General features: G+C 40.0%; 2 protein-coding genes across 7 annotated transcripts in view; one reads left to right on the top strand and one right to left on the bottom strand.

Moving 5' to 3' along the window:
• lrp2a (low density lipoprotein receptor-related protein 2a) overlaps positions 1 to 5333 on the bottom strand; it is a 70824-nt gene extending 65491 nt beyond the window's left edge. For all 6 annotated transcript variants that reach the window (XM_036958840.2, XM_036958841.2, XM_036958843.2 and 3 more), the window contains exon 1: positions 5109 to 5333. In XM_036958840.2, the coding sequence (XP_036814735.2) occupies positions 5109 to 5217 (109 nt within the window). In that variant the 5' untranslated portion in view covers positions 5218 to 5333. The remainder of the gene's footprint in view (positions 1 to 5108) is intronic.
• A 1234-nt stretch (positions 5334 to 6567) lies between these two features.
• ccdc89 (coiled-coil domain containing 89) lies at positions 6568 to 10350 on the top strand. The gene is made up of 7 exons (XM_021579072.3): positions 6568 to 6992; positions 7799 to 8271; positions 8396 to 8526; positions 8611 to 8747; positions 8844 to 8920; positions 9396 to 9495; positions 10067 to 10350. Exons 1-7 carry the CDS (start codon positions 6933 to 6935, stop codon positions 10151 to 10153), a joined length of 1065 nt encoding a protein of 354 aa, XP_021434747.2. The 5' UTR covers positions 6568 to 6932; the 3' UTR covers positions 10154 to 10350.
• The last annotated feature ends 8061 nt before the right edge of the window (positions 10351 to 18411 follow it).

Here is an 18411-nt window from a genome sequence, read left to right as displayed (position 1 = left end):
CGGTGTTGAAAAATCATAATCGGTCGACCTCTAGCATTTACCACCGACAGGTGAAAAAAGAGCACTTCCAATATGACCAGTACTGGACCAAACACCAAAAGCCAAGGGAAATGTTCCTTCCTCGTCAAACAGACATACAACGTAACGAATTGACTTGGAAAACCTCCGCCCGTTCAGTTGACAAATGTTGCGCGAGCAGGCACTTTATTAAAGGCGAGTCAGAAGTTGATCATCTCTTTCATGTAATGTGCTCTTCAAAGATGACTCACTTCCACTTGAGTTGTGGGGTCACGACTGTGCTAAAAGCCTTGTGAGGGGCATCTCATATCATGAGGTCTGGTCTCAGATTAATTAGCCGACACCACCAAACATGTTTTAAACTACGCCAGCCAAAGGGGCTTCATATTTAACTAATTCAGCAGCCAATGGAGAAGCAAGCTTTTTTCCTGCTCAGTTTACTAATGATAAAATTGCTTCCCCATTGGCTCAAAGAGTGCCTTTGTTGGGAGGAAATGATCCGGGAGGTTTCAGCATCATCTGTAACATGCAGGTAAGACAAACGGTGCATACAGTATCGGAGCGGCACAGTGACACCACTGAAAGACATTTGGGTTTATCTCTGTACCCCTGAACAGACATTCAGTGGTCTAATGCTCAATGCCATTATGATCATTATAAGATCAACTCAACTGAATATGTCATATTTGACAATGTATGGTAGATATCAGACAAATAAAACCATGTTCACTCGTTGCTTGACCCACAAGTAGGATTGCATATCAATGTCCACCAGCTTATCAACATAACAAACCAACATATTTTTCAAAAGAGCAAAATATTAAAAGTGTCTTTAAGCATCAATGGACTTCAAGTTCAGAGGAAGGACACTCCTGAGGCCTCCTAGCATCAATGGACTTCAAGTTCAGAGGAAGGACACTCCTGAGGCCTCCTAGCAACAATGGCGATGTTCATAATCCCTGTTCATAATCCCTGTCTGCTATGCATTAGGTTAACAGCTTTCAACAACCTTTGCCAAAGGGAAACCAATCTTCTGAGACATTCAAATGAAGCCAGTGTTTCCTGACAGTATCAGTTCTGGGAAAGGTGACTGGCAGACTAAAGTGGACTTTTAAATGAATGTGAGCTGCTCTTACATTCAGCCATAGTTTTTTTTTTAAGTAATTTGACTAACTATTCCTTCAGGAATAAATTGGTAAATAGTTGTTGTTTTTTAAAGCCAAAATGTAATAACAATGATCAAAATAGGGGCAATTTGACTCTGTCAGTCAATTACTTTTAAAATAAAGTTAAGAGAAAAAGTGGCCAATATGATGCAAATAAGCTCTTAAGAATGTGGTGTCTAAGGATTGGTACTTTTTCGTTAGTGTCTTTGTTTAGCCTGTTTTGTTTAGTTTGGTGTTTTCTTTTTGTCCCTCTCTCTGACCACGTCTTTTGTAATTAGCCATCTTAAACCCACAGCAGGCGAGAACCCCACACTATCCACAGAGAAAGATAAGGGCGCCCTACTACTGCCAAACAAAGAGGAGCAGCAGAGGAATTTTCATTAGAATGAAGCCTGCCAATGCCTCAGACCCCACTGTGAAATCACAATGGCACAATGGAAGAGCCAGCAGGGCTTCAACCTCATAACTGGAAGTGTCACCACGCCAAATGGACTATGGAGAGGGATAGCAGAATACAGTATAGCTTCCTACAAAAAACACAAGTTTAACTGAATCCCCCCCCCCCCCCCCACCCGTCCCAAAAACATCTCTTTCCAATCATGTGGGGGCCCTGAGAGAGTTGTAGCCTCTTTCATCAAAACCGCCTTGTTTTTGTGCGTCCCCTCGCACTCTCTGAATGTGTGTCTAGAAAACGGCTGGCAGCGCAGAGCGCTGGATCCGTCCATGCTGTTAGAGCGAAGTGCTCCTGCTCCATTTCATATGGAAATCAATTCAACAGAATGCAGTCAATTGCTGAACAACTGACTTTGGCTCTTGCTGCCACACACAAAACAGAGAAAAGCCCAAGGGAGTTTGGTATTGGCATGGGTACAAAAGGAGGCAAGAAATAGTGAGTGAGGAATGAAGCTGTACTTCTAATTCCAACTTGAAAAAAACTTGTATAACGTTTTAACACATTTGTAAGGCTAGATTTGAAAAAAAAGCAACAGAGATGGAGATGTTACACTGCACTTCTGCAGGAGGTCAAATGGTTTTGTTCGCACTGCCTCTGACAAACTGTCACTCAACACAACATGAGCATTGTTAGCCTAAACCTTGCACCCTATGCATCACATAACAGTCTGGGACCTGGGTTGAGACTGCTGTATAATGGGAAAGGATTAGCCCTTCGTTTGAGTCAACTGTGCTAACTTCTGTTCCCCTTTCCAGTACAGCGTTAACGTTGCTCATGGATTTAGACCGGAAAAGGCTGCAGCATCTTTAAGATTTAGCACGCACATGCTGGCCAAGGTTTTCTGTGCCTTGTAAAACTTCAACAGCAACCCGCAAGTGTTTTTTTGTAGTGCTATGAAACAAAATTAACTAATAATAGGTTAGGCTCAATGAATGTGAGCAACTGAAAACACCTATTTGAGTTAGTAGGGGGAAATGTTAATTAGTCAACCCCATATCCCCCTGTACTAGATCACATGTGTGACACGTTGAACATCTTGTTCATCCTAGTTAATGTATGTATTTTTTCGAAATAAATCACGCTTGTTTTTCACAAGATCCTGAATGACCGAGGTTGTTTGGCAAATGATTGAGGTTTGAAAGGCATTTAGCCCCAATATTCAAGCAATTAACTTGCAAAAACATGTTTTGAACGGCCACAATCAAATCAAATTGTATCAGTCACATACACATATTTAGCAGATGTTATTGCGGGTGTAGCGAAATGCTTGCCACCAAGTCCAGTTCATTTTGTTACCTATTATTGTAACATTAAATAACCCTACAAGTGTGTCACACTAACCATTATTTCAACACAGGCGTTTTACAACACTTTTAAAGCCTCTTGATAATAAGCCACAAAAGACTGTCTGTCACACATTAAATGATCATCAAGTTGAGCCACATTAGCTTTTTTTAAATTACATTTAACCTTTATTTAACTAGGCAAGTCAGTTGAGAACAAATTCTTATTTACAATGACGGCCTACCGGGGAACAGTGGGTTAACTGCCTTGTTCAGGGGCAGAATGACAGATTTTTACCTTGTCGGCTTGGGGATTCAATCCAACAACCTTGCGGGTTTCTGTCCCAACGCGCTAACCACTAGGCTACCTGCTGCCCCAGCTTTGGAGAAACTTTGACAGGGCAAAAATGAGAACACTATCCCTGGAGGACCCAGTGGAAATTAGGCTCAATGGATTAGAGAAAGTAACCTGTCCTCCAAGCCCCTTTTTGTCATTTCCTCTCAAACGCATGCTGGATAAATCTGAATTAAATCAACCATTCCTGCCTCAAATTTCTGAGGAGATCAACAAGTGCCATGATGCAAAACTGCAGAAGATGCAGGATGTGCATGAGGCCTGTTGCTAGTCGATGCAGTTAAAACGTGGTATATACTGAAACAGACGACTTTGATTACCTGTTGACTTCGATGTCTTTTTTAAACTACGATGACACAAAATATTTTGGTACATCATTGTTCATTTCTAAGGGACAAGCCTCCAAATTACTAACATGAAAACTTCTATATTATGGACTAAAAAATGCCACTGGATAATTTCAATTATTACATTTGATTGAGATATGTGTTTTTTATTAATTTTTTATTTTGTCATACTTTCTTATTTTGTATTGCCTTGGAATGTACAGTTGCCTTTATAGTGCAATGCAGCTATAAAAAAATAAATAAAGAAGAAACATACAGCCTATTTAGCCTGGGATGGTTCCATGTGAGGTTGTAAGAACTTTCCCCTTGAAGTTTACATACACTCTTTTGCCTGTTGTTGCTTAGGTAGAAATAGTCACTTTCAGCAGCAGCAGCAGCAGCAGCGTAATTAGCTGCTTGATTCACACTAAGGAGATTACATACTAAGGGTTGAGCAAAAAGAAAGCAGATTACAATTTGAGCAGTAGGGTATAGGCTACTCTAGTATGCAAGAGACAAAGATAACAGTATTCCAGATCTATCAAACAAGGTGTATGACTAGTTTCTACAACATTTTAAGGAAAATGGGTCCTTGAATTAAGGCTATATAATTAGTTATCATCTATAGAGGTTTGCACTAGGCAAGCCGTTGAGTTCCTCTGAATAAGATTTGTACCAGTAGCTTGCAGTCCACACAGATTGTCTGCAAGTCACATGCTCACTTCTGTTACCTAGCAACGACAAAGCTCAGGCAAAAGTTCTCCAAGAGAGATCTTCAAATCGGTCTGAGGCAGGCTTTGTGCTCAATACAAGCTTTAATAATGTTTAGAGTGGAATAGTTTTGTTAAATAAGTCAAATATTGTAAATTAAATTAAATTAATTGTGTATTTATTGGTTGCAAAAAAAAATATGTGTAGTGCTGGGGAAATAACTGGCCAAGGAGTTGGTAAGATTTTACTAAATAAATTCAGATTTTTTTATATAGAAAGTGCACATCACTTGATAAAAATATAAATGTATGTTTTGTCACATACACTGAACAGGTGCAGTGAAATGTGTTGTTTTACAGGTCAGCCGTAGTAGTACGGTGGCCCTGGAGCAAAATAGGGTTAAATGTCTTGCTTAAGAGCACATCAACAGATTTGTCACCTTGTTGGCTTAGGTATTCGAACCAGAGACCTTTTAGTTACTTACTGGCCCAATGCTCTAACCGCTAGTGCCTAGCACTTTAAATTGGCCAAGCATTGTACAAACATGGCTAAATAGCTTGTTTTTGACTTATAGATAGCCAAATTAGATGATTGTTTGTCTATCAACATCTTAGCTGAGTAAAATATGTCTTCAAATAACAACCCCAATAACTACAAATCAGGCCACTCTACCAGATAGGGGTTATTGGTGTCTATGTACAAGTGGTTGACATTTTCTCATCAAGGGCAGATATAGGCTACACAAACAACTATCAGCAGGTTCACAATGAAGTGATGAGTTTAGGATACTCTTACCTTGTGAATGACAGCGGAAAGTACAGAAAATCAATATAACAACAAGTTTTGCAAGTACTGCTCTCCACATTCTGATGCTGGGTCCCGGCTGGTCCGTCCAGCTCCTCATGAAGCCGGGCAGATGGAGGTGCTCTAGGGACTGAGATGCTGTTGCTTGCCTCTCTCTTTTTTGTCCCGCTAGTTGATGAAAAGGGGCGTACACAAAGCCAGAGACGGTCGCTCCCCCAACCCCGGCCCTGCTGATAAAACCCTTAAACCGCGCGCCCTGGAATCTGCATAATTCCATTGCCTGGGGTGTCTCATCTACACGTGATTTGACATTGCGTTGTCCATCAGACAGCTAGGTAGGCCCTAATGGTGGCAACAATAGTGAAATAATAACGCAGCATTTTGTTGTCTAAACATATATAATAATTACTCTCGATGTAAATCAAAACAACATGGGTTAGCCTAAAATAGCCCATTCGCAAATAATTCCCCGGAACCTTTATTTTTTACAATGCTGAATTGAAAGATGTATGTCCTAGGTCTTAAACATGTATTTATTTACTGTTTGTCTATTTACTATTTATTTAGTAGCCTATTTGATTAACTCAGCAGCAGGCAAATAAGAAACACAACTGTTGCTCTTCTTCTACCATGCTCACATGATCTTTCACATCCAGTGAATGATGTCTAAAATGAATAAGACAGTTATTTGTCATAAGAGTAAAATAAACGAAACAATTATAGGTTATGTTGTTGCCAGAGCATTGTTGAATGTTATTTTTTGTTCTGACTGAAAGGACTCAACGTTATTCAGCTTCAGGGTGACCTTGGTGTGTTGGTACGGGAATACACCGGGGTCAAGGCTCGCCTCAATTACATGGGGGGCACTGGGGCAGGATCATCATTTCAAGGCCCAGATCATGATAAATGCCCCAAAAAAAGCTGTAAAATGAGATGAAATCGACTAATCAATAAATATAGGCCTGCAAATTGGATCACTATTTAATCCTGTAAATGACTGCCTAATAAGCACCTACTTTAGGTCTACAAGCAAGGTTTCACCTAATAAGTCGTTTAATATCCCAAAATGGTTTGATTTGAAATATAAACTGTGCCTCAAGCCTTGCACTTTCGCTCCTTTTCGTAAAAAATCAGGTTTTGATGTGCTGGGTATCATGCATAGCCTAATACATGTTATTGTTTTTGTACTCCTCGATATCTATCTATTTGTATACATTGCTTTTAAATATTGGTGTTACGGAAATAATGAAGTATTGGGTCTGGGACCATGTTTGCGAGCCACTTTAGATGGGCCTCACGTTTCGATGTGTAGCATGCAAACCCACTTATGAGAGGCGCAGCAGCCCCATCATGTGGTGCAGAGGAGGAAATTCCACCTGCGGCGCACCGTTTTAATGTTTCATCTGCAACACTTCCGAACAATGCAACATAGGATTCCCTTTTCCATTTCCCTTGTGCATTTGTGTCGATCTGTATAATTCCGTGGCTCATGTCTTTTGGCACAAGCCAATTAGCCAAATAAATACATAGAAAATCAACTACGTTATTATAAATGTAACAATTCTGGTCAAACATGATTAATGTTGGTGTGTGCCACCGCTCACTAAGAAATGGTGCGAGGAAATGTAAAGATGGGAGGGGAGAAAATGGTTTCGGGTAGGCAACAGAAATGACAGTTGCCAGTAGCAACAGCTGAAACTTTGCGGCTCTCCGACAAGACCCGTTGTAAAAGACTCGTTGAAGTAGTAGCGTTAAGTGAACGACACTGATTTACGCATCTCGAAGCTCGTATACCCTTTTCTAAAGGCAGTCGACATGGCATCACCCCACAGAAGTCCAAAAGATTTAAGGAAGATGATAAGAGAGACCAAACAGGTAAGAAACGTTACCAGGTTATTATCATTTCAAGAAACGTCGACGTCCGGCTCTGCTAGATACAAGCTACTGTAGCTAGCTAGCTAACGTTATAACCGTCTAACTTACTCGTCAACATTAGCAGTAAAGCACGCTTTGTTTTGCATTATTTAGCCACCTGTGTGTGTGGATATCTGAAGTCCGCATGGCCAATCTTATGGGAATATACGTTTAATTTCCTATTTCCTTCGAATTAAAACAAGATTGCATTGCAATGAATAATGTATAGCTAGCTAATTGACTGACAGACTGATTTTCTGCTGTTCACTTGCTCCAGGTTGCTTGGGGGGGGGGGGGTTAAACTTAACATAACATTTTGGTTCGTGTAAAATGCATGTGGTGCAACTCTACATGGTAGTTGGGGTTCTTGGATGGTCGGCTGGATGTGCCACAGAGAGTAGAGTAGACATGGTCGTCACTAGTTACCACGCCTATTAAAACAATATTCTTCTTAAAATGGGATTTTAAAGGTAGCCTTAACGCGAACCACACGGGTAGCCTAACCTTAAATGAAGACCAAAACGCAGATTGTTACGATATAGGCTATTTTATTTTCCACCATAATTTGAAAATAAATTCATTCAAAATCCTACAATGTGATTTTCTGGATTTTTGTCTCATTTTGTCTGTCATAGTTGAAGTGTACCTATGATGAAAATTACAGGCCTCTCTCATCTCTTTAAGTGGGAGAACTTGCACAATTGATGGCTGACTAAATACTTTTTTGCCCCACTGTACATTTCACATGACTTATTTTTCTCCTCCAGGACATGGACGATGTCCACAAGTCTTTGGAGAAACTGCGTGGCCTTTCCCTGGAAGAGAGGACGGAGTCAGGGATGCTGCGGTCAAGGATAGACGAGCAATCGAGTTTGATTTGCATTTTGAAACAAAGAGCAGACGACATGCTTCTTCGTTGTCAGGCTCTGGAGAGGATCAACTCTGAGTTAGAAGACCTGAGAGCAGACGTACAGACCGAACTTGACAAGGAAAAGAAGAGATCCATGCAGTTAGAGCAAAGGTTTATGGATCTGGCAGCCAACCATCAGGAGCTGATACATTTCAAGGACGAGTACAAAAGACAGAATGCCAAACTAAAACAGGAGAATGAACGACTTCAGGAAGAAAACAAGAAACTTTTCTCTAAAGACTTACAAGACAAAGAAGCAGTTGTTTTGAAACTAACACAAGAACTGAGAGACCTTGCAGAGCAACATAGAAGTCTTGATAATGAATATCAGTAAGAATGTACCATTTGTTTTTCTATTTAAATTTATGGCTGCATTTAGTGAATGTAGACGGACTTCATCCGATTGTTCAATGTAGGAGTGTTATAACAAAAGGTATATATTTTTTCCCAACAGGGGAAAAACAACTGGGTTCAAGACCAAACTTAAAGGGCTCATGGATCTCCATCATACTAAGGAGGCGTCCTTACAAGGTGAATTGCATGATGCTCAAAGACAGCTGAGCAATGCAGTGGAGATGTGCACAGGTGAGTTTGGCTGTATAATTCTGTTTCCCAAAACATCTGTCCTAAATGACAAATATGACCAATTTTCTGATGTCTCTTGACCAGAACTTGATCAACAGCTTAAAAAAGCAAGAGAAAATGATTCATTGAAAGGGACAGAGATGCAGAAAAAAATGGAGGTCTTGGCCAAGGAAAAAGACAAATTCTTGGATCTCTCGATGCAAAGGGGGAAACTAATACAGGTAATGCATAACATCATTTTTTTTTTTACAGAATGTCAGTTTTAACTACACATGGAAGAAGTTAATCTAATTCATAATATTTCTGCCTTTTGAAAGGATAAACAGGTGGAAATCCAGCAGTTGGAGACAAAAAGGCAAGAGGTGGAAAAAAACAGGGCTGCTGCAGAAGAAAGGTATATAATGGTTTAAAGGCCCAGTGCAGTCAAAAATGTGATTGCCTGTGTTTTTTATATATATATCTTTCCACACTATGAAGTTACAATACTGTGAAAATTATGATGATGCCCGTTTAGTGTAAGAGCTGTTTTGGTGGGGTGGAGTTTTGGCCTGCTTGGTGACATCACCAGGTGGTAAATTAGTTCAAATGAATAGAACAATAAGAACGAGTGTTCCAAATCTCTCCCCTCTCATGCCACTCACAGACAGTCCTAGTAAAATTCTTGCTTGAGAAATTGCTCTTGCTAAGAAGTATTTGTGGTTCTTTTTGATGATTTTGATTGAAAATGATCACAGTAAGGTACTTAATTTTTACCCAGAAATGATTTGATATTGAGATAAAAAAAAACGGCTGCACTGGGCCTTTAAAATGCAGTCCAATAGTGGCACGTATAATGTACAGTCTGTATATTAAATATGTCTCTGCTTTAGGTTTGAAAGAGAGGCAGCTGTGGTGAACACTAATTTGAAAGTCAAAGAACTCCAGCATGCTCTTGATCAGTCTGTGAACACTTGCAACAAGCTGACGAAGGTTAGTTGAAATATGGAAAAACCAATGATGTATATAAAACCTGGATTGCTAATGCTATGTATTGGCGATTGAGAGGCTTTGAAGACACCGGTCAGCCATATTGCACTCCCCAGTCCTCCATAGCAAGGAATCAATGGAATTCTACAGTATTTCAATTAAATGTATGAAGGACAAAATTACATATATTTACGTATTTTTTGTTGTAGTGGGGACAGTACAATTAGTCATCTCTTAAATGTATACTTTAAATAAAATGTTTTTCAATTTGTTTCTATTTTATGTTTATCTCATAAAATATACTTTAAAAGTATCCATTAAGGTGTCTATAATAGAATACATGTGACAAAAACGAATGTAGACATGAATAAATGCATTTCTATAGCTTCCAATAATATTTTTTTTTATAATGTTGGGGGAGTGCCAAGATGGAGGCACGGTGTCTTCAACACACCGCCGTCTAATTAGTCATCTAGTGTATATATAAATCATTGGGATAAACTGACATTGCAATATTGCAAAAGAGCTGCTTTAGAAGTTCTATCGTGCTCAATTGTATACAATTATTTCATAGGATTTTGAAGCCTATAAAAACCACAGCACCGACCTACTTGAAAAGGAAAAGGAGTTAAATGCCAAGCTGCGCCATATGATTGGCTAAGACTACCTCCCATTCCATCCACCCATTCACTGATGTAATAAGATAGGAGTATGAATTTGCTTCTCTCCCAGGCCCACCCATGGCTGTGCCCATGCACAGTCATGTGAAATCCATAGATTAGGGCCTGATGAATTACTTTCAATTGACAGATTTCCTTATATGAACTGTAACTCAGTAAAATCGTTGATATTGTTGCATGTTGAGTTTATGTTTTTGTTCGGTGTATTTACATTGTGTGCACATGCTTCATGTGATAGAAATCTGAACATACTACCTGCGCTTTGAAAATGTGGATTAATTATAATTTCCTGTGGATATATTGTTTTGAATTTATTCCTACATAATGACTAACCATGTAGACTAACTGGTAGAGAAAGTTCAAATGTAATTTTATCCAACATCCAGGCTTGTAGAGGTCCTGAGAGGACCATTTCAAACACAAACACTGAAATGTCCCAGACGGTGGATTTAGAAATTCTTCCGTTTGGTCCCCAGGCAAGTGTGGAGAGAGCGCCTGGGGCTCTGCTGAATGCTTTTAGGGTATTAAACCCTGGCTTAAGAGCTTGCAGAGCAGGTGCAGCAGCGTCAGAACCCAACATGGTGAATATGGCTGAAAGTTTAAAAGAGATGCACTGTAACTTTTATAAGGAGGAGCCATGTGAAAATTCTGGCTTAGTTTACATCTCTATCACAAGAGGGCAGTACAGGCTTTGTGTGTGTGTGTGTGTGTGTGCTTTTGACCATTTGAACATTGTTATTTATCAGGCTTGAACTTGAACATGTTGATGTTACCTGGCTAATTATTCTCATGATACATTTGCAGTTGAAGTCTGAAGTTTACATACACCTTAGCCAAATGTATTTAAACTCAGTTTCCCACAATTCCTGACATTTAATCTCAGTCAAATTCCCTGTCTTAGGTCAGTTAGGATCACCACTTAATTTTAAGAATGTGAAATGTCAGAATAATAGTAGAGAGAGATTTGATTTCAGCTTTTATTTCTTTCATCACATTCCCAGTGTGTCAGAAGTTTACATACAGTCATGGCCAAAAGTTTTGAGAATGACACAAATGTTAATTTCCACAAAGTTTGCTGCTTCAGTGTCTTTAGATATTTTTGTCAGATGTTATTATGGAATACTGAAATATAATTACAAGCATTTCATAAGTGTCAAAGGCTTTTATTGACAAAAACATGAAGTTGATGCAAAGAGTCAATATTTGCAGTGTTGACCCTTCTTTTTCAAGACCTCTGCAATCCGCCCTGGCATGGTGTCAATTAACTTCTGGGCCACATCCTCCTGACTGATGGCAGCCCATTATTGAATAATCAAATGCTTGGAGTTTGTTAGAATTTGTGGGTTTTTGTTTGTCCACTAACATCTTGAGGATTGACCACACGTTCTCAATGGGATTAAGGTCTGGGGAATTTCCTGGCCATGGACCCAAAATATCAATGTTTTGTTGCCCGAGCCACTTAGTTATCACTTTTGCCTTATGGCAAGGTGCTCCATAATGCTGAAAAGGGCATTGTTCGTCACCAAACTGTTCCTGGATGGTTGGGAGAAGTTGCTCTCTGAGGATGTGTTGGTAACATTTTTTATTCATGGCTGTTCTTAGGCAAAATTTTGAGTGAGCCCACTCCCTTGGCTGAGAAGCAACCCCACACATGAATGGTCTCAGGATGCTTTACTGTTGGCATGACATAGGACTGATGGTAGCGCTCACCTTGTCTTCTCCGGACAAGCTTTTTCCAGATGCCCCAAACAAATCGGAAAGGGGATTCATCAGAGAAAATGACTTTACTCCAGTCCTCAGCAATCCAATCCCTGTGCCTTTTGCAGAATATCAGTCTGTCCCTGATGTTTTTCCTGGAGAGAAGTGGCTTCTTTGCTGCCCTTCTTGACATCAGGCCATCCTCCAAAAGTCGTCGCCTCACTGCGCGTGCAGATGCACTCTCACCTGCCTGCGCGATTCCTGAGCAAGCTCTGTACTGGTGGTGCCCTGATCCCGCCGTTAAATCAACTTTAGGAGACGGTCCTGGCACTTGCTGGACTTTCTTGGGTGCCCTGAAGCCTTCACAACAATTGAACCACTCTCCTTGAAGTTCTTGATGATCTGATAAATGGTTGATTTAGATGCAATCTTACTGGCAGCAATATCCTTGCCTGTGAAGCCCTTTTTGTGCCAAGCAATGATCTGATGACCCTTCATAACATTCTGGAGTATATGCAAATTGCCTTCGTACAAACCGAGGCAGCAGACTTTGTGAAAATGTATATTTGTGTCATTCTCAAAACTTTTGGCCACGACTGTACACTCAATTCGTATTTGGTAGCATTGCCTTTACATTGTTTAGCTTGGGTCAAACGTTTCGGGTAGCCTTCCACAAGCTTCCTACAATAAGTTGGGTGAATTCTGGCCCATTCCTCCTGACAGAGCTGGTGTAACGGAGTCAGGTTTGTAGGCCTCCTTGCTCGCACACACTTTTTCAGTTCTGCCCACAAATTTTCTATGGGATTGAGGTCAGGGCTTTGTGATGGCCACTCCAGTACCTTGACTTTGTTGTCCTTAAGCCATTTTGCCACAACTTTGTAAGCATGCTTGGGGTCATTATCCATTTGGAAGACCTATTTGCGACCAAGCTTTAACTGATGTCTTGAGATGATGTGGACATATTGAAGCAACATTTTCTTTCCTCATGATACCATCTATTTTGTGAAGTGCACCAGTCCCTCCTGCAGCAAAGCACCCCCACAACATGATGCTGCCACCCCTGTGCTTCACAGTTGGGATGGTGTTCTTTAGCTTGCAAGCCTCCCCCTTTTTCCTCCAAACATAACGATGGTCATTATGGCCAAACAGTTATATTTTTGTTTCCTCAGACCAGAGGACATTTCTCCAAAAAGTACGATCTTTGTCCCCATGTGCAGTTGCAAACCGTAATCTGGCTTTTTTATGGCGGTTTTGGAACAGTGGCTTCTTCCTTGCTGAGCTGCCTTTCAGGTTATGTCGATATAGGACTCGTTTTACTGTGGATATAGATACTTTTGTACCTGTTTCCTCCAGCATCTTCACAAGGTCTTTTGCTGTTGTTCTGGGATTGATTTGCACTTTTCGCACCAAAGTATGTTTATCTCTAGGAGACAGAACGCGTCTCCTTCCTGAGCGGTATGACGGCTGCGTGGTCCCATGGTGTTTATACTTGCCTACTATTGTTTGTACAGATGAACATGGTACCTTTAGGTGTTTGGAAATTGCTCCCAAGGATGAACCAGACTTGTGGAGGTCTACAATTTATTTTCTGTGGTCTTGGCTGATTTCTTTTGATTTTCCCATGATGTCAAGCACAGTGGCACTGAGTTTGAAGGTAGGCCTTAAAATACATCCACAGGTACACCTCCAATTGACTCAAATGATGTCAGTCAGCCTAAAGCCATGACATCATTTTCTGGAATTTTCCAAGCTGTTTAAAGGCACAGTCGACTTCATGTACAGTATGTAAACATCTGAACCACAGGAATTGTGATACATTGAATTGTAAGTGAAACAATTTGTCTGTTAACAATTGTTGGAAAAATGACTTGTGTCATGCACAAAGTAGATGTCCTAACCGACTTGCCAAAACTATAGTTTGTTAACAAGACATTTTTGGAGTGGTTGAAAAACTAGTTTTAAGGACTCCAACCCAAGTGTATATAAACTTCTGACTTCAACTGTAGTAACTGCTTATTATAGGAGTTATTTTGTCATCACATTTCTTAGAAAAACACACACAGAAAGAGAGAGGGAGCTTTTGACCATTGGAACGTTGTTATATCAGGCTTGATTATGTTGTTACCTGTACCTAATTCTTTGTATGATAAATTATTGACAGCTATTAACCTAAAAAAGGTTGGGATGACAAAACAACTCCTACAATAAGCAGTAAGACCTGAATGTCAAATGTCATGTTGCGCCAGAAGAATATCCTCTGGCCGTCTCCCACTTTTCAGTATATGCTACACCGATTTGCAGTTCTAAGTATATTTCCTATAGGGCGGCAGGTAGCCTAGTGGTTAGAGCGTTGGACTAGTAACCGAAATGAATAATGTGTCCCTGAACAAAGGGGGGGGGGTCTAAATCAAAAGTAACAGTCAGTATCTGGTGTGGCCACCAGCTGCATTAAGTACTGCAGTGCATCTCCTCCTCATGGACTGCACCAGATTTGTCAGTTCTTGCTGTGAGATGTTACCCCACTCTTCCACCAAGGAAGAGTGGGGTAACCATCTGTCCTGCAGTAAATCACGCACACAACGAGCAGTATGGCTGGTGGCATTGTCATGCTGGCGGGTCATGTCAGGATGAGCCTGCAGGAAGGGTACCACATGAGGGAGGAGGATGTCTTCCCTTAACTGTGACCTTAATTGCCTACCATCTGTAAGCTGTTAGTGTCTTAATGACCGTTCCACATGTGCATGTTCATTAATTGTTTATGGTTCTTTGAACAAGCATGGGAAACGGTGTTTAACACCTTTACAATGAAGATCTGAGCTGTTCTTGCCATAATATGGACTTTTAACAAATAGAGCTATCTTCTGTATACCACCCCTACCTTGTCACAATACAACTTGGCTGAAACGCATTAAGAAGGAAAGAAATTCAACAAATTAACTTTTAACAAGGCACACCTATTCATTGAAAGGCATTCCATGTGACTACCTCATGAATCTGGTTGAGAGAATGCCAAGAGTGTGCAAAGCTGTCATAATGGCAAAGGGTGGCTACTTTGAAGAATCTCAAATATTAAATATATTTAGATTTAACACTCTTTTTAGTTACTACATTATTCCGTATGTGTTATTTCATAGTTCTGATGTTTTCACTATTATGCTACAATGTAGAAAATAGTGTAAATAAAGGAAAACCCTTGAATGAGTAGGTGTGTCCAAACTTTTGACTGATACTGTAAATCAAGCAAGTATTTTTATATTCCACAAGTATTATCAGATCATATTTATCAGATACAAGTTACAAATGCTGGTAAACACTCATACATTTTTTTTTTTTAATCACACAGGTAGTGTACTGGGCCTTTTACTAGTACTGTGTTAGATTGTTAGGCAAGTCAGTTAAGAACATTCTTATTTACAGTGACGGCCTACCCCGGCCAAACCTTTACCCGGACGACGCTGAGCCAATTGTGCGCCGCCCTATGGGACTCCCAATCACGGCCGGTTGTGATACAGCCTGGAATCGAGCCAGGGTCTGTAGAGACGCCTCTAGTATTGAGATACAGTGCCTTAGACCACTGTACCAATCGGGAGCCCCCATATAGATGTCATCAGTGCAGGCACAAAGAAAATCACAGCATCCCAAACTACTTCCCACAGCTATGCAAACACAATTTAAAGCTGCAATATGTAACTTTTCGGGCGATCAGACCAAATTCACAGGAATGTGTGTTATTGACCTGTCATTCTCATTGAAAACATGTCTTAGAAGTGGTAGAGCTGTTTATATGTGCACTATTTCTATGCTTCCAGTTTTGAAGTTTCATTCTGTCTTTTACTTTCGGTTTTGAACACCAGCTTCAAACAGCTGAAAATACAATATTTTTGGTACAATGTTAATCTACACCAGGGGTGTCAACCTCATTCCTTGGAGAGCCTGGTGTCTGCGGGTTTTGGGTTTTTCCTTTTAATTAAGACCTAGACAACCAGGTGAGGGGAGTTCAACACTAATTAGTGACCTTAATTCATCAATCAAGTACAAGGTAGGAGCAAAAACCCGCAGATACTTGGCCCTCCGTGGAATGAGTTTGACACGTGCTCTACACTATAATTGCTTGTTTTGTCATGAGGTTTTACTTACTGTCTCTAGACAGCACCACTGAATCATTTTCAATTTTGAAACTGCCCTCGAGGGTATAATACGTTTGCCCTGCCGGCAAAAAATGGTATGTGGATGAAGGTCATGCTTAAACGGATAAACTGTAAAGGGAAATAAAGGGCTACGGTTTACCCTTTTTTGTTTGTTATTTCATGAAATGTTGCACCCAACACACTCATCCAACATATTACTACTTTACTCAAACATTATCTACATTTTTCTCTCTTAGCGAGAGGATTATAGATCTAACGTAATTGGAATATATCTACAACTTTTTCTACATTTCAAAAAATTTGATCAATTTACCACAAAATCATTTTGTTGAAATATCTCAAAGTTGTGAAGACACAGAGGACATTTTTTTGTTGAGCAAGAGCAGTGGCAGCCAGGGAAAGTGTTGGGGAAATAATTTGATGATATCTTGTGGTCTATATGTGAATTATTGGGGGGGGGGGCAGTTACCCCCTAGTACCCTACAGCTCATTCTTTACATCATATCGAACTCAAGTTTTTTGTTGTTTTGATTTATTTGACCATTTTAAAACATAGTACAACCACACGTGGAAACAGTACAATGCCATTCAAATCATTGAGGATGACACAAAAAAGTTTTAAAACGTATTTCCATTGTGGTCCTCATGAAAGTGCATGAAAACAAAATATACACAAAATTATAGCATGAAAACAAAACATCTCACATACATCTCAATAGGAGGAAACCGTAAAAGGAATGAAATAGATTACCATGTAATGCTCATTGAAAACAATTATACTTCCTTTAAGTCTGTGCAGTTTTAACGTATTTTGCCCATAAACCATTTCTTAAGGTTTATCTTAAAATTCCCTAGCATAGGAATGGATTTTAAATGGTTTGTTACACCGTTCCATTCCTCTGCACCAGTGTTAAGGAAATAGATTTTTCCAGCCATGCTTCTATCGCGCAGCGGTCTGATATTGTCAACACTGCCTCTGGTGTGATGGCTACGAGAGTTTCTAATGAAATGAAAATAACCAGACAGGTAAGTGGGGGAAAGGTCATGTATAACTTTAAAAACCATCAACAGTTTGATCTACCCCACTATGCTATATCATATATAACCAACCTTGCTTGTCACCAGGACGGGCACCACTGGAATACCCCTGACATAACATAATCAATACCGGGATAAGACAGACAAAGCCTGCAGGCTATGTGATAGAATTAATAAGAAATAGGTAACACAGGCCGTTGTAAAGAATAACCTACTCCTACGGCTATGCACTTGTAGAAGGGATTATAGTGTGGGCATGTAGAGCCTAAAGCAGTGTTACTCACTATTTTTTGTAAGGGGGCCACTTTGGGTTGAGACAATCATTCAGAGGGCCGCACAGATCTTTAATTTGTTGTACTTTTTATTCCAATATTATCAAATGCAATTGAGTTGATGTACAGCACATCACAAATACTTACATACACACATCAAATAGGCTGCATCACATGTATAAGACCCATATTAAGGGTTACCTCAGTAGTTGGATGAGCGAAAATGTCCCTTCTGCTCCTTGACTGAGTTCATTCTAAATGTATAGTCTGTTGTTGCTATCCTTGTAAGGCAATCATACATTCCTTCTATGATAAACATAAGTAATATTGGCCATGCATCACTTTCTGCAAAAAATACCTTCATTTTTCATTGTAAGCTCATTGTAAGCTCTATACAGGACTAAAATCGAATCGTACTAATCAAATCAAATGTATTTATATAGCCCTTCGTACATCAGCTGATATCTCAACGTGCTGTACAGAAACCCAGCCTAAAACCCCAAACAGCAAGCATTACAGGTGTAGAAGCACGGTGGCTAGGAAAAACTCCCTAGAAAGGCCAAAACCTAGGAAGAAACCTAGAGAGGAACCAGGCTATGTGGGGTGGCCAGTCCTCTTCTGGCTGTGCCAGGTGAAGATTATAACAGAACATGGCCAAGATGTTCAAATGTTCATAAATGACCAGCATGGTCAAATAATAATAATCACAGGCAGAACAGTTGAAACTGGAGCAGCAGCACGGCCAGGTGGACTGGGGACAGCAAGGAGTCATCATGCCAGGTAGTCCTGAGGCATGGATGAATTTTTCTGCATCATTTTTGGACATAAAGTTTCAGATTTTTGCAATGTTACGTAGATGGAAAAAAGCTGTCCTTGAAACAGTCTTGATATATTCTTCAAAAGAGAGATCAGGGTCCAGAGTAACGCCGATGTCCTTCACAGTTTTATTTGAGACGACTGTACAACCATTAAGATTAATTGTCAGATTCAACAGAAGATCTCTTTGTTTCTTGGGACCTAGAACAAGCATCTCTGTTTTGTCCGAGTTTAAAAGTATAAAGTTTGCAGCCATCCACTTCCTTA

Source organism: Oncorhynchus mykiss, chromosome 22 (assembly GCF_057628025.1).
Source record: "Oncorhynchus mykiss isolate SJ-2025 chromosome 22, ASM5762802v1, whole genome shotgun sequence".
NCBI classification, from domain to species: domain Eukaryota; kingdom Metazoa; phylum Chordata; class Actinopteri; order Salmoniformes; family Salmonidae; genus Oncorhynchus; species Oncorhynchus mykiss.
Note: the sequence above shows the minus strand (reverse complement) of the source record. Positions and strands in the feature narration are given on the sequence as shown.

What these genes read in the sequence shown, in the direction of transcription:
- ccdc89 (XM_021579072.3), top strand. Translation starts at nt 6,933, where the DNA reads ATGGCATCACCCCACAGAAGTCCAAAAGATTTAAGGAAGATGATAAGA. An exon ending in AGTCTTGATAATGAATATCA is followed by an intron (nt 8,272 to 8,395) that starts GTAAGAATGTAC and finishes TTTTCCCAACAG; the next exon opens with GGGAAAAACAACTGGGTTCA. An exon ending in AGGGCTGCTGCAGAAGAAAG is followed by an intron (nt 8,921 to 9,395) that starts GTATATAATGGT and finishes TCTCTGCTTTAG; the next exon opens with GTTTGAAAGAGAGGCAGCTG.